This window comes from Esox lucius, chromosome 22 (assembly GCF_011004845.1).
Source record: "Esox lucius isolate fEsoLuc1 chromosome 22, fEsoLuc1.pri, whole genome shotgun sequence".
Lineage (NCBI taxonomy): Eukaryota > Metazoa > Chordata > Actinopteri > Esociformes > Esocidae > Esox > Esox lucius.
In genome coordinates this window covers 3,764,093-3,780,874 of record NC_047590.1, presented here as the reverse complement: position 1 = coordinate 3,780,874, position 16,782 = coordinate 3,764,093, and the positions used below count along the sequence as shown (strand labels likewise).

Here is a 16,782-nt window from a genome sequence, read left to right as displayed (position 1 = left end):
TTTGGTGATTCGGTCACAAGTTAGAACACGGCTAGCAATGTGTACAGTGAGCCACGCAACACCGGGTCATTTACCTTTATAAGTATTGTTGTGAAACAGCCTCGTTTGGCTGCGGCCAGAGACAGAAGGCCATTAGTCTCAACAGTCACGTCACAGAGTGCGTCAAATGTCAATACTGATCAAATAATCCAATGAAATTACTTCTCGGTCTCGAAAAACCGTTTTTTCCCTGTGCATGTGACAGGACAGCAAAGTCTTAACTAAATCAAGACGTAAGCAGCACACAAAGACACACACACACACACTCAGACACACACTGACACACAGACACCGAGGCAGGGTCCAGGTCTGTGTAACGGTGTGGTCAGACAGGGAATTCGGGGGCCATTAAGAGCGGTGGAAGGGTCACTCCAGGATAAGAGTTACAAACAACACTTTCTGCTCCTTTATTGCCTTCTATCCCCATTCTCCATTTACAATTTCTCTCTCTCTTTTTCTCTTGCTCGCTCCCACACAGACACTCAGAGTGGCTCAGTCTCTCTCTCGTGCTCAATCAAGGCGTAAGCTCCCCAGTTATGCGACCAATCTTTCTCTTGCAGAGAAGTCCAATCAGACTCTGAATCTGACAGGCAATATGCTCCCAATCCCGGGTAACAGCTGGCCCAGAGGTTAAACCACATCGCAGAGATTACCCTGGAGTTGACTTGATTTTATTTAAAGATGAGGTGTGGTCTTTTTCACACACACACACACACACACACACACACACACTTTATGTCCTTAGTCCTTACACTCCTCGTCTTCTCTTTTGACAGTTGGGTAGGCGGGTGGCATATCAGTTCAAACCTTTGACACGGAATCAACAAGTCTGCTAGATTCAATCTAGAGTGAACAATGAAAAAAACGATACGAAGATCTTTAAAGAAGTCAGTCCAGGCCAATTCATCTGTTGTATGGATCTCTAGAAAAGTAAACATCCAATCAGATACCAGACCCACATAGGCTCCGTGACAGAATGCGGGTTGGAAGGAATAACATACTTCTCAAGAAGCACAACACAATCTCTGTCATGTAGCTGATAAGAGTCAGGTTTGACCAGGCCAGCACAAGGGACATATAGTCCTCTCCTGGTCATAGGGTGCATAGATTCTACTGTCTCCGACAGTGAGTGAATGGTTGCCACGCCGACAGTGAGTGAATGGCTACCATGCACAGATGTTTGGTTGGGGTAACTTAAATTAGGTAAGAAACTATACCCCTCCACTCCAGCCGAGCCTCAGGTGACACCCAATTCCTGATAGACACTCGTCAGAAGTGGTGTTCTTCGTGGGGCGCGGGGTGACATTTGGGACACACCCTGTATTCCCGTCTCGTAGTTTTTAAGCACGCTTTCTGTAACTTGCTGAAGCCGCTCTGATCTGCTGATGACAATGCAGACCCAGTCATCAGTCTGTTACTCCGTTGGCAGGAGACCCAATCTGGGCTGAACTGGAAGAACAGTGATCAAATGTGGGGCAAACCTCAGAGAGCATTGTTGAAAACACACAGCTCTAAAGGCTCTGATGAATGCAAATTGTATCGTATCTACCAATTAAAACACCCAGGCTCCTGAAACCACAACTAGTATTTAGCCTCATTTCATGGACACGAGCGCATGAGCATGATCACACACAAACACACAAACACACACACACAAACACACACACACAAACACACACAAACACACACACACAAACACACACACACAAACACACACAAACACACACAAACACACACACACAAACACACACACAAACACACACACACACACACACAAACACACACACACACAAACACACACACACAAACACACACACACAAACACACACAAACACACACACAAACACACACACACACACACACACAAACACACTCTCGATGTCGCTCTCTTGTTCCCCCTTTCTCTTTCATCCCTGGGGAAGTCTAATCCCATTGGTTGCTGTCAATTATATGCATTTGTGGGCGTTTCCTGACTCCGTTCGGGGAGGAATGACTCGTTCATTTCAGAGTCAGACCGCGACCAGACCAGCAGAGAGAACTCCAACAGGGGCGACTATGTGCTCTGCGCTGCTCAGCTCAGCACTACGAAATGCCTTGGACGCTTTAGTGCTCATCTCCGCTGAGCTGTCAGGGCAACCAGGTTGTTAAACCAGGATTAAAACATGTTCAACAAAAAAGGCCCCAGCCTAGGTTCAAGACTCAGAGGGCTAATATGGGTAAGTGTTTTTATGTATGATCTCTCTTTAGTCTTTTAGATTGAACATTTTAAATACATCGTTTGCATCCAGCAACAGATACACATTTCACCAATGGTCCAGGATAGAAACACAGTAAGTCTGGTTTCCTTTGTGGGCTTCAGCAGTAGCCTTTCTGTGGACAGAATGAAAATTGTATTTTAACTCATAGGTCAAAAGTTCAGTGACAAATTAAGTGTTTGCCTGTGCTTAAAACGCATAGAAACTTATAGACCTGCTATAATTAATTAGAAAAAATAGGTTATGAAATGTATGGTTCATAGCCTTATATCAGACATTCTGAAAATAATTAAAAGTTAAATGTGCATTTAGAAAATACATTTTATATCTTTTTATATTTAGAGATGCTGATGTTTTTTCTGTGCTGTATATAATCTGTAAATCCATGTTTCCATGGTGGTTCTGCATTGATCTCTTAGAACCTTTATTAAACTCTACCAATCTCTTAGAACCTTTATTAAACTGTACCAATCTTTTAGTACCTTTGTTAAACGGTTCCAATCTTTAATCATTGGTTGATTCATTCCAGGGTTTGTGCATTCTCCTACTTTACACCAGCCCACTCTACTGTTTTGCTAATTTCAGCCAAGCGAAAGGACTCGTCTATAAGATTAAAGAAGGATTACCCGCTGGCGTGTTGATAGGGGCAGTGGGTTCTGACCTACACTTGGATTTCTCCCTTGATCCCCCTCTATTGTTCAACCTGCCCCAGAAGAAGCCCGGGGACCAGTTCGTCAGTCTGAACAGCTCAACCGGGGAGCTGTTTACATCGGGGACCGAGATTGACAGGGAGACGCTCTGTCCCGACACATCGGACCTCGGCCAGGGCTGCATCCTCTCTCTGGACATATTCGTTCTACCCCAGCAGTATTTCCAGCTGGTTAAGGTCAAAATCCTGATAGAGGATGTTAACGATAACCACCCGCGGTTCCCGACCAATGAGATCAGAGTGTCGGTTCCCGAGAATGCGCAGGTCAACGCCCGGTTCGTGGTGGAGCAGTCTGCGACGGACCCCGACCTGGGGTTCAACGGGGTACAGACCTACTGGCTGGTCAACGACTTTGGGGTGTTCACCCTGGACGTGGAGGAGAACGAGGGGGGCGAGCTGACGCCGTTCCTCATCGTGACGGACGAGCTGGACCGCGAGCACCAGCAAGAGTACGTGACGGACATAATCGCCGAGGACGGTGGGAATCCCCCCCTCCTGGGCACGGCCACGCTGAGGATTATCATCACGGACGTCAACGACAACTGTCCCCAGTTCACAGAGTCGCAGGTCAACGTCACACTGTACGGGAACACGTCTAAGGGAGCTCAGCTGGCACGTCTGCGCGCCTTCGACCCCGACCACGGCGCCAACGCCGCCATCAGCTACGCGTACAGCGAGCGCGTTCCCCGGGAGACCGGTGCCCTGTTCCACCTGGACCATGCCACCGGGGCGATCAAACTGGCCGGCAAGGTCGACGCCAGCACCGGGCGGCTCTACAAGCTCACCGTCCTGGCCAAAGGCCCCGGGTGCATTCCTGCCGTCGCCGCGGTTACCGTGCACGTGATCCGAGCGGGTTCTGGCCCGCCCGTCATCTTGCCACGCTACATCGCACCGGAGAAGGACGGCGTGGTGACTGTGAAGGAGTCCGAGCTGCCGTTTTCTCCGATCGCGTTTTTCACAGTTAAGAACACGGACCAGAGAGGACTAAAGACGGAATGTGTTCTGGAAGGGTCGGGTCCATTCAGGCTGTCACCTTACAAACTGTTTAAGAACGAGTTTCTGCTGGAGACCACAGAGCCGCTGGACTATGAACAGAGACGGGACTACGAGCTGACCGTGGTGGCCCGCAGCCCCAAAGGCCTCTTCATCAAGACCTTCATTAAAATCCTGGTGCTGGATGAGAACGACAACGCACCCATCTTCAAACTGTCTCTGCATGAGGTCAGCTGATGAATATGTTAATGAGTGAATCAATCAATAAATGAAGAGATTACATTAATAGATAAATTAATGAATTCAATGCATTGGTAATGTGATGCAGACTGTAAGTGACATTTCAACTCTCTACTAAACCTTAACCAGAGGCGTCGCTAGGATCACATTACATTCAGGGTTAGCCCACCCCCCTGCCCCGCCCTGCCACGCCCGGGACAGAAAGTACAGGGTTTTGAATGTACATGCGGAAAGTGTTGATGTACATGCTAGGGGCGTACACGTCTACATTATCATAATGTGCAATCGGAATTATAGATTAATAGATCAGGGCTATTATAATTTCTTTGGTCAATTTGAGATCCGGGGCTATTCATAAAAGATCTGAGGCTATAGCCTCGAACACCCAGGCCTAAGGACGCCACTGCCCTTAACCTAACCTAACCTAGCCTAACCTAACCTACCCCTAATCCTAACCTAACCTAACCTAGCCTAACCTAACCCTAATCCTAACCTAACCTAATCTAGCCCTAATCCTAACCCCAAACCTTGAACTAAGAAAGCAGATGCTATTATGCATAGATCATCTACAGGTGGACAAAGGGACTTTGAAAATAGTGTAACAAACAAGGATTGCATATTTATAAAATGCATATCGATTTGCCATTTCAGTTCAGAGGAAACAATTAAAACGATTAAAAGCACAACGTCTACTAACGTATTTGTTGATTTATTTATTGATTTACGTGTCATTTAACGTTTAATTCATTGACCTATGTCTTTCCATGGCGGTTGTGGCAACGGTCAGTTGTCTGTGGAGGAGAACAACCCACCCAACACCTTCCTGACCCAGCTGCAGGCAACGGACAAGGACAGCGAGAGTAGAGGGGAGGTGATCTACCTGTTGGGCTCAGACGCCCCGTCCATCTTCCTCCTGGACAGGATGACCGGCGTCCTCACAGTGTCCGTGTCTCTGGACCGCGAGGAGAAGGAAACCTACAGGTCTGTCTCGTGTTGATGATGTCACATATTGTCACGTGTCGATGATGTGGGAACCAAATTTTCCCCCGGTCAAAAGGGCTGCAATCCTGTGTATAATGATTAAACTGGACCATCATAACATATGAAGCAGCGCATGGATGTTTATTGTGATTCAAAACTCTCACAGAGTGGTCTGTTCCCAATGTGGTTTTAATCAAATAATACACTGTAGTCCAGTTCAGTTAAGGTTACAAAAACAATGTTGTCCGTTCTGCCAAGAGGCAGGAGATTTGTCTATAGCTTTTCTGCTTCACATTTTCAAGACCTTTAATAAGCTGTATAAAATTCAAGATTGCTACAGTGGAAGAGCCTTTGCAAGTTTGAGGTGTTCATTGGTTCAAACGCATGATCTACGTCAACATCACCATGATGGTCAACTTGTCACATTGTCACATGGTCAACTGGTCACCTGGTTCAATATAACCTCATGATCCAATTGAACATCACAGTCCATTACATTATGATCCAAGAAGACCACTTCTTAGATAAAACTTTTTCCTGTGGTGGCCTTTTAGTGAGTGTGCTTTTTAGAATGGGACTAGACCTCAACAGTGCCTGGCAAACTGTGCCAGAATCCAAAATTCCAAATCCAACTCTAAACCTGGGATGAGGAAGCTCATTCACTGATGGGTCATAATGTCGGGGCGATTCAGGGATGTTCAAATCAATTTAGATCCACTTGATGTTTTAACCAAGTAAAAGACATGGGCACAAACCTGCACGCTTCGCCCTGTGTGGAATGACTCTGACCTCTGTTTTCTGGGATGTGAAGGTTCATGGTGAGGGCGGTGGATCGAGGCTCGCCCAGCAAAGAGTCTATAGCCACGGTGGTGGTCACTGTGCTTGACCGCAATGACAACAGGTAAGAGAGAGACGCTGCCAATTTGACCTGTCGATTGATTAAATTATGGCAATTGGTTAATTTGGTTGATTGTAATTGAACAGCCCGCGCTTCATCAACAAGGACTTCACCTTCTTCGTCCCGGAGAACTTTCCCGGGTTCGGGGAGATCGGCATCCTCTCCGTGGCGGACGCGGACGCGGGCGAGAACGGCTGGGTGGCGCTCTCCATCATCAACGGCAGTGACGTGTTCGTGATCGACACGGGGCGCGGCGCCCTGCGAGCCCGGACGCCCCTGGACCGCGAGCAGCAAGGCACGTATCACCTCTGGATCGAGGCTGTCGACGGGGGGGAGCCTGCCCTCTCCTGCGTCACCATGGTTACGGTCCTCCTCCTGGACGTGAACGACAACCCCCCGGTCGTTTTGTTTCCCCAGTCCAATCAGTCCTACATGCTGGTGTTGCCCAGCACGCTCCCAGGGACCTCCATCACTGAGGTGTACGCCGTGGATAAAGACACTGGGATGAACGCCGTCATCGCCTACAGCATCATCCGGAGGAAAGGAGGCGAGCCGGGATCGTTCGACATCGACCCCAACACGGGCAACATCACGCTGAAGAGGGAACTCAGCGACCGAGGCCTGTACAGTCTACTGGTTAAAGTGTCCGATCACGGTCATCCAGAGCCACTGCACTCCACGGTCCTGGTCAACCTCTTCGTCAACGAAACGGTCAGCAACGAAAGCTACATACAGAGCCTCCTCACCAGCGAGGCGGAGATAGAGATTGGCGAGGAGAAGCCGTGGTATGTGGGGAAGCTGACGGAGAGGCCTGGGCCGGAGGGGATGTTGCCCTGTCGGGTGGTTCTCATAGGTCTCTCCGTCACCTGCCTGGGACTGCTCTTCTTGGTCATCACGTTGACTGCCTGTATATGCTGCAGGAAACTGAAGAAGCATAAAATGAAAAGGCTTGAGGTTGAGATTCCTCTGAAGATGAACGGGGACTTGCATGCGGTGGACAGGAAGCTGATGCAGATTTCCAACATATGACCAGGCTGAAAGAGCTCAAATGCAAAAACTCTACATCAAAACTGTTTACAGCAACTGTTTACAATACACAGTGAAGTGTAAAATATACAGTTTGTGCCCCAAATGGCATCCTATTCCCTATACAGTGCTCTACCTTTGACCCTAGGCTATAGGATCATGATTGTTAGTCTTGTATTTAGGGAATAGAGTACGATTTGGGACAGACACAGTTTCCAAAATCTAGACATGTTCTGTATATATTGTATATAACATGAAATGTTTTATAACTTTATAACAAGGGGCCTGAAGAGGAAATGAATGAAACCAAGGCCTAGGAAATTACTCCCAAAATGCAAAAACATTGTTTTTATGAATATGAGAATTAAATAAGTGAGTTCATGGAGAATATTTTCATTCACAAGAAAATCTGGATAAGTTGGAAGTTTGAGGATTATACACATATCAATGTTTATTAGTTGATTTATTGATTGATTGATTAACAATGTCACTGTACAGTACTGTCCAACCTTTGGTTTGCTTTGAGCAAGCTGATGTTGTCTAGTGTAAACCAAGTGACACAAATCAAATACATAGTTACACTATTTAAAAAAGAATCTCCCTGTACTGTAAAATATACACAGAATCACACACATATACTCTTTCTCAGGTGTAAGAGAGCTTCAGACCAACATTTATTTCACTTCACTACAGAAGTTAAACACTTAAATGCCATCCCGCTTTCCAAATAATTCAAGTCCATATTTTTCCTCAGTCCGCTTGATTTTGTTTGACAATTTGGGATGCGGTCATGCAATTTAAAGGTGGCTTCTCCACCCCTGACGACATTCCCTTGACCGCCTCCTTGCCTGAGCCCTAAATTGGCAACCTGTCCCCTATTCTGAATAGGGTGCAGTTTGGAATGCGGCCTCACCTCGAATTGAACTCCTCAACATGTGAAGAGCTTTGTCCAGTACCATTGCTGTCTGTCTGTGCAAAAACAACCTTGAGTGAATATTAAAAGTTCTCTATTTTCATATTATATTGGTTTCTGCCTGAGTAATGAACACAGCCTCACGATGCTCACCTTGTATGAGGTGAATTAAAGAAAGTCTTTGTCTGTAAATAAGAATGTCATCTCCCGTGTTGACAGACATGCAGAATTAAATGGTCTGTCTGCCTGCATTCATCTGGCACTTAACTGAATCCAGATGTGTTTACCATTTTCCATCAGATTACCTTCATCTGTTATCAAAATCTGCAGAAAGCAGAGGTTAATCAGGAAAGATTGCAAAATGTTCATGAAGACAAGACAATACATGCCTGTAATATAAAACCTCTGAAATGAAACTGTTTTAATGGTTGTGTAGCTAGATCTACAAGGCATGTTGATTACAGGCAGAATTTTGTAGAACTCTGTCTCAATGAACAGTGTCAAGGAGACGGAGACGCATGAGGTCAAGCGCAGTTAAAATCTTCCATCCATCCATCCATCTTCTCCCGCTTTATCCGGGGCCGGGTCGCGGGGGCAGCAGTCTAAGCAGGGATGCCCAGACTTCCCTCTCCCCAGACACTTCCTCTAGCTCTTCCGGGGGGACACCGAGGCGTTCCCAGGCCAGCCGGGAGACATAGTCCCTCCAGCGTGTCCTAGGTCTTCCCCGGGGTCTCTTCCCGGTGGGACGGGACCGGAACACCTTCCCAGGAAGGCGTTCCGGAGGCATCCGAAAAAGATGCCCAAGCCACCTCAGCTGACCCCTCTCGATGTGGAGGAGCAGCGGCTCTACTCTGAGCTCCTCCCGGGTGACCGAGCTTCTCACCCTATCTCTAAGGGATCGCCCGGCCACCCTGCGGAGAAAGCTCATTTCGGCCGCCTGTATCCGGGATCTTGTCCTTTCGGTCATGACCCAAAGCTCATGACCATAGGTGAGAGTAGGAACGTAGATTGACTGGTAAATCGAGAGCTTCGCCTTGCGGCTCAGCTCTTTCTTCACCACGACAGACCGATACATCGACTGCATTACTGCAGAAGCTGCACCGATCCGTCTGTCAATCTCCCGTTCCATCCTTCCCTCACTCGTGAACAAGACCCCTAGATACTTAAACTCCTCCACTTGAGGCAGGCACTCTCCACCAACCTGAAGTGGGCAAGCCACCCTTTTCCGACTGAGGACCATGGCCTCAGATTTGGAGGTACTGATTTTCATCCCCACCGCTTCACACTCGGCTGCAAACCGTCCCAGTGCATGCTGAAGGTCCTGGTTAGAAGGGGCCAACACGACAACATCATCTGCAAAGAGCAGAGACGAAATTAAAATCTTATGCAAGAAAAGTGTGTGTGTGTGTGTGTCTGTGATGAGAGGACAGAATGCTACACCTGCCAAGTTGCATGCCTTTTTGACAGGTACCTCTTATAACACCTGGAATGACATCAGGAAACAGGTGAAAGAGCACGCAGTATTTGTTTCAAATATTTTCATTGAACACGCAAGTAGAATATGTATAAAAAACATTATTAGATTCCCTGCTGATTTTGTACGTTTGCCCACTGACAAAGAAATGATCAGTCAATAATTTTAATGGTAGGTTTATTTGAATAGTGAACAACGTATGTCTAAATTATTATAAATTGATTTGCATTTTAATGAGTGAAAAAAGTATTTCGACCCCTCTGCAAAACATGACTTAGTACTTGGTGGCAAAACCCTTGTTGGCAATCACAGAGGTCAGACGTTTCTTGTAGTTGGCTACTAGGTTTGCTCACATCTCAGGAGGGATTTTGTCCCACTCTTCTTTGCAAATCGTCTCCAAGTCATTAAGGTTTCGAGGATGACGTTTAGCAACTCGAACCTTCAACTCCCTCCACAGATTTTCTATAGGATTAAGGTCTGGAGACTGGCTAGGCCACTCCAGGTCCTTAATGTGCTTCTTCTTGAGCCACTCCTTTGTTGCCTTGGCCGTGTGTTTTGGGTCATTGTCATGCTGGAATACCCATCCACGACCCATTTTCAATGCCCTGGCTGAGGGAAGGAGGTTCTCACCCAAGATTTGACGGTACATGGCCACGTCCATCGTCCCTTTGATACAGTGAAGTTGTCCTGTCCCCTTAGCAGAAACCCCCCCCCCCAAAGCAGAATGTTTCCACCTCCATGTTTGACGGTGGGAATGGTGTTCTTGGGGTCATAGGCAGCATTCCTCCTCCACCAAACACAGTGAGTTTAGTTGATGTCTCATCTGACAACAACACTTTCCCCCAGTTCCCCTCTGAATCATTCAGATGTTCATTGGCAAATTTCAGGCCTGTACATGTGCTTTCTTGAGCAGGGGGACCTTGCGGGCGCTGCTTGATTTCAGTCCTTCATGGCATAGCGTGTTACCAATTGTTTTCTTGGTGATTATGGTCCCTGCTGCCCTGAGATGATTGATAAGATCTTCCCATGTAGTTCTGGGCTGATTCCTCACCGTTCTCATGATCATTGCAACTCCACGAGGTGAGATCTTGCATTGAGCCCCAGACCGGGGGAGATTGACAGTTCTTTTGTGTTTCTTCCATTTGCAAATAATCGCACCAACTGTTGTCACCTTCTCACCAAACTGCTTGGTCTTGTAGCCCATTCCAGCCTTGTGTGGGTCTATAATCTTGTCCCTGACATCCTTGGACAGCTCTTTGGTCTTGGCCATGATGAAGAGTTTGGAATATGATTGATTGATTGCTTCTCCCTTCAAGAGTGTGCTCCTAATCTCAGCTCATTACCTGTATAAAAGACACCTGGGAGCCAGAAATCTTTCTGATTGAGAGGGGATCAAATACTTATTTCACTCATTAAAATGCAAATCAATTTACAACATTTTTGACATGTGTTTTTCTGGATTGTTTTGTTGTTATTCTGTCTCTCACTGTTCAAATAAACCTACCATAAAAATGTTGTCAGTGGGCAAATGTACACAATCAGCAAATACTTTTTTCCCTCACTCTGTATATACATATATATGTATATATGTAAATGCATACATGAATATACAGAGGAGAAACGATTGAGATTGTGGAGAGGCCGTGTCCCAAATGGAATCCTCTTACCTAAACAGTTGTGCACTTCTTTTGACCAAAGACATTTAGAATGCAGGGTGCTTGAAAAGCGGTTGAGTGCCATTATGAATGCAGCCTGTAGATCTTTATCGCCTCACAATTGCACAGTGGACTGTATCGTGTTATTAGCAGTGACAGGAAACTGGCTGAGGAGAGATAGCAAAGCAGAGGAACACGACCCGTCGCGCTTCGTGATTGTTCCCGAGCAACAGCGCGCTCGGAGATAGGACTGAACGAAGGTACGGTTTTATGATACGGTGTGTCTTTCCCCATGGGTCTGATGCTTGTGATAAGGAGAGGTGAGGTACCCAGTGCGTGTGTGTGTGGTGTGTGTATTGGGGGTGTAGAAAGGGTCACCTGTACATTTAACTTAGATAAATTATAGTTTTAAGCAACTCCCTGAAGTATCAAGCCCTTTTTTTGTGCTTGTGATTAAACTTAGTCCACACCTACTGTACAACACGTCTCCAACTACATTAGTAAGAGGAGAAAAAGTAACATGTTTTTTCCCCCAAGTACTCTGCATAATACCTTTTGATTAGCTGATTTGATCTTAATGCCATATATTTCTGAGCTCAGCGGAGACAGGCTCAGCTCTGACTGCCTCTTGATGAACCATATGTTCTGGGGCGGCCCAGCCCAGTTTACAGCCTAGGCTCAATTCAACTCCTGTTTACATCTCCCAAATGGCACACTTTTCCCTGAATAGTCTTCAGTGGAGCGCCATTTAGGGGATAGGGGGCACTTGGGGACGCAAACTAAGCTTCTTTGTGAGTTCACTCAGCAGCAGCTGGAGACAGAGGAATCACAGGGGGCTCAAAGCAAATAACCCAGAGACCTGCAGTGTTCTCAGAGAGAATTATGCCATATCTGAATGATGTCACGATCAGAGCAACTGCTTATATACAGTTACTGATCAAATAATTACTGTCTACATGACTAATTACACCAATGACTATTCAGGTTCAAGGAGTCATGTCAACCCCCACTTCACTCTCTCTCTCTCTCTCTCTCTCTCTCTGTGTGTCTTTCTCTCTCTCCTCTGTCTGTCCTTCCTTCCCTCCCCTTTCTCTGTCTCTCCTCTGTCTCCTTGCTCTCTCTTTCTTTCCCTGCTTCTCTCTCTCCTTTCTCTGTACCAGTAGTATGATTAGATGATTGCCTCCACCATGGTCTCATTGGATGCAGTTTGTAACAGTTTAATCAGGAAGCAACACCAACCCGAAACATAACACCTCTCAAGCTGAACACAAACACACAAAAACACACACACACACACCTCTTTCCATGCACACATTACAGCTGTTATAGTGATGGAGTATGGTTCTGTGTGCAATAACAAACACTGATTCTGATTAATAAATGTTGGGTTCATTTCCCTAAGCATGTGAATCATAAACAATACATTTTACCAATTCAGATACTAAGCAGACCTTCTTAAAGCTTTTTGGAAATTGTGAACAAGAAAAAAAGAAAGAGAAAGAAAAATAAAGTGGAAGAAACAGGGAAAAGTTGCCTTTCAGCTTATTGTCAAGTATTCAATTGTGTCATCTGGATCATTTTTCTTTATGGCATCAACAGATGTCAAAAGTGAGTTTTGTCTCTTATGATTTAGGCTTCAACAATAATCACTGCTTAAAATATAAAAAATGTATATATAACTAGTGACAATTCAGTAATTTTAATAACAAATCACTATGGGCAGCAGATTTCCCTTTCAAACACATATGTAAATCTTTACACTCCACCTGGACATTGATGCTTTACACTGGACCACAGGTTTTCAGACATACTTTACGGGTGGCTGGCTGGCCTTCCATTTCCTGACCCCACACACAAACACACACACACACACCCTCCCACACACACACACATCCTGCTGGAGACACCACAGCATTTCCGCATGACTGCTAATCCCTCTCCAGTGATTTTACTCTCAGTCATTGTGTCTTCATCCGTCTGAAACACCACCCAATCCCCTATATAATGGTCAAGATTAGTGTCTTCATCCGTCTGAAACACCACCCAATCCCCTATATAATGATCAAGAGTAGTGTCTTCATCCGTCTGAAACACCACCCAATCCCCTATATAATGATCAAGAGTAGTGTCTTCATCCGTCTGAAACACCACCCAATCCCCTATATAATGATCAAGTGTAGTGTCTTCATCCATCTGAAACACCACCCAATCACCTATATAATGGTCAAGAGTAGTGTCTTCATCCGTCTGAAACACCACCCAATCACCTATATAATGGTCAAGAGTAGTGTCTTCATCCGTCTGAAACACCACCCAATCCCCTATATAATGGTCAAGAGTAGTGTCTTCATCCGTCTGAAACACCACCCTATCCCCTATATAATGATCAAGTGTAGTGTCTTCATCCCTCTGAAACACCACCCAATCACCTATATAATGATCAAGAGTAGTGTCTTCATCCGTCTGAAACACCACCCTATCCCCTATATAATGATCAAGTGTAGTGTCTTCATCCGTCTGAAACACCACCCAATCACCTATATAATGGTCAAGAGTAGTGTCTTCATCCATCTGAAACACCACCCAATCCCCTATATAAAAATATAGCTGTCACCATAGTAATAGTTGTAGGTTTTTTATACAGTACCAAGACCAGCTCTCTGTGGTTTGACCATTAAAAAAGCATTTACAGCATAAATCCTGCAATGCAAGTTTGATTGAATTGAGCTCTGAGGCTACGTCCATACAGTGCCTTCATTTGACCTACACCCTGGGGCCAAAACCCTTTTTAAAACAATAAACCTTTCAGTCTTTAAAGGGCGACAATAATCTCAAATGTCTGAGATTTGTCAGAGGTTCAATAAATCACTTGAAGTAATGGAGTGTCTCTCTGTGCACGCAATCCTCTCACTCAGGATGAGCAGGGTCGAACTGGCACTGTGTCAGGGGGTTACAATGCATATTGAGGCAGTTCAACAATGATTTCAAGCGTTTTTTCACATTTTAGATGCACTGTATGCTTTTTTCCCTTTTATGGACCATAGATTGGAACACAAGCTTCTTGTGGATCTACATAGTGTATGGGGGTGGGGTGGGGGGGCGTTTGGAACACAAGCTTCCTCTGGATCATGTTGTCTTTCTACCTGACCCAAACATACACAGGTCCTGTCTTGACCTGTGATCCCATGAACTCCGGCTGACCTGTAGGACATTGGCATCCTATTACCTGCGGGTCAAAAGTAGTGGAATTCTGAGTCAGCTGTAAACATGAGAAGTTCACTTCCCCGGCGAAATTCACTCAGCGGGAATCCTCAAAAGGCCTTTCTTCTTTTTCTCCCATTGTTTCTTTCTCTCGCCCTCTCACTCACTTTCTAATTCCCTCTTATTCTCGCTCTTTCTCTCTTCCTCTCTTCCTGCCTCTCTCTTGTCCCTGTGTTCAACTCTGACCCCAAACCTCATCCCAGCCACGCGGAGCCTAAAAAGGAAGTGATTCTGGCACTCTGTCCTATTTTGGAAGTCTCCTCTCTCTCAAACACGAGCGGGGATTACCTACGCTGCACTTGGCCGTAGATAGCAGAAGTGCTGTGTCCATATTTCCCTATAGTACACTATTTCCCTATAGTACACTATTTCCCTATAGTACACTATTTCCCATATAGTACACTATTTCCCATATAGTACACTACTTTTGAGCTGGGTCCATAGGTGCTAATGTTGAATATGTCTCTGCTTAGGTCTCAGTCAGAGACTCCAGACAATGCTGGTTCTATCAGTGTTGAGTATACAGAGTGTTATCCATCTGATGGGTCTCTGTCCGTAAGGACTTTTGTTTGAATGATAGGAGTTCCAATTGTCACAGTCTGCACAGCAAACATAGCGAGCAATTCCCGGCACTCCAACTCCTTTTCCTGACGTTTGGTCTCTCTCTATTCTTTGTCTCTGCTCGCACTCTCACTCCATCCATCCTCCCGCCATTCTCTCGTCCCCCATCCCTCTCTCGTCCTCCATCCCTCTCAGCTGGAAAGCCGGTAGTTCTGAAATTACATTAAATTATTAATGGTGTAGACAGCTAGTAATTACTACCTGTCATGGCCCGATCCCATTTCCAGATTGGCTTTATTGAAACACCTATGCCTTGAATTCAGGCAAATGCAGTTACAAAGACAGGCTTGTTCTCAGGTTTCCCAACGAGGCCTGATGAATGGATCGCACTGGTGTTTCCAGTTTATGATACCAAATACCCCTTAATTTTGCCATCTTCTCTCTCTCCTCTTTCCTAGTCCTCCCTCTTCTCGTTTTTCTCCTTCTGTCTTCCTCTCCACTCTCCTCCATCATTCCTCTCATATGTCCTACCTCTCTTCATTAATGCAGTTCAATACTGTCCTCCTGCTGAAAATCTCAGCCCTTTGATCTGACTGGGTGTTTCAGGGCTGTGATGCAACAGAATATAATCCAGATTCTTTTCATCCCTCCAGCGGATTAGGTTACACATTTTTTATATTCTCCCTTTCAACGTCCTTCTTTCCTCTATCTGTTTGTCTCTCTTTGACTGCCCCTTTCTCCATCTCTCTCTCTCCCTCTCTCTCTTTCTCTCTCATTCTCTCTTTCTCTTCTGATTTTGAGTTCTGAGCTGTGAAGGATCCCTCCCTGTTTGAGAAGAAATGGCTTTATGCACCGGACGAGAAACTGTTTTTAGGTTTTAGGTCTCTCTCCTAGTCTTATTATTATTATTTTTACTCCAATAAGTAAATTCCTCAGCCCGCTCTAAAGCCGAAACAATAAAAGCTATCAACACAAAACCCGCTTTCAAAAGCCTAGACTGGCACTGTGCAACCTACAGAACAAAATTAAGAATCCATCTACCAATTTGGATTCTGTGGTTTGAGAGGACAAGCACTTTACCAGTGGACACATGGACGTTTTCTGCCTCATTCTCTCCCACTACAAAAAGGTGCCAGTAGTATTATTTCAGCTTTCATTTCTGTGGTAAACAGTTTCATCTTTCTGTTGACCTGCAGAGATTGAAGCCTGTTAACTTGTAATTTTAATAAAAGGGCTGCAACTAAGACTTCCTGTAAGTAGCAAATAGGGTAGAATTATCCCAAACAATATCAAAATGAGTAGTTATGTAATGTTAACTAACTGATATCAAATTTTAAATAAATTGTATCTAATGTTAATTAACTGTTATCTAATGTATCTCATTTGATTTCAGGGAGAAAAGTAGTTTAAGCATAAAACTAAACGTGGGTTTGGTTGAATTGAGCCTTTAGTTCAACACTGCAGTCACGTATCGGTTACTGTGTACACAGCTAATACTCAAGTTGGATGTTCATCTCTGTCCAGAACAGATCTGATCCAAGCTCTGGCTAATCCTCTACATAGAGCCATAGTGCTCCTATGATGCTGTTCCACTTCAGGCCATCATCATCATTGTCCTCATCATCGTCATCTCGAAGCTCTCTGTTGCCACAAGGCCAGCTTGACCTACTTCAGTTCTTTACAAGGCATTGTTCATCTGCAGTGTGTCTGTATGGGTGCATCTGGCTTCTAGACCCTGTTGTTGCTTGTTCATTTTCCCTGGTTTGATTTATCTGTG

General features: G+C 45.4%; 1 protein-coding gene across 1 annotated transcript; it reads left to right on the top strand.

Moving 5' to 3' along the window:
* The first annotated feature begins 2,041 nt into the window (after window positions 1-2,041).
* On the top strand, window positions 2,042-8,162 carry LOC105019979 (protocadherin-20). The gene is made up of 5 exons (XM_010886585.3): window positions 2,042-2,255; window positions 2,824-4,224; window positions 5,024-5,217; window positions 6,029-6,118; window positions 6,202-8,162. Exons 1-5 carry the CDS (start codon window positions 2,202-2,204, stop codon window positions 7,142-7,144), a joined length of 2,682 nt encoding a protein of 893 aa, XP_010884887.2. The 5' UTR covers window positions 2,042-2,201; the 3' UTR covers window positions 7,145-8,162.
* The last annotated feature ends 8,620 nt before the right edge of the window (window positions 8,163-16,782 follow it).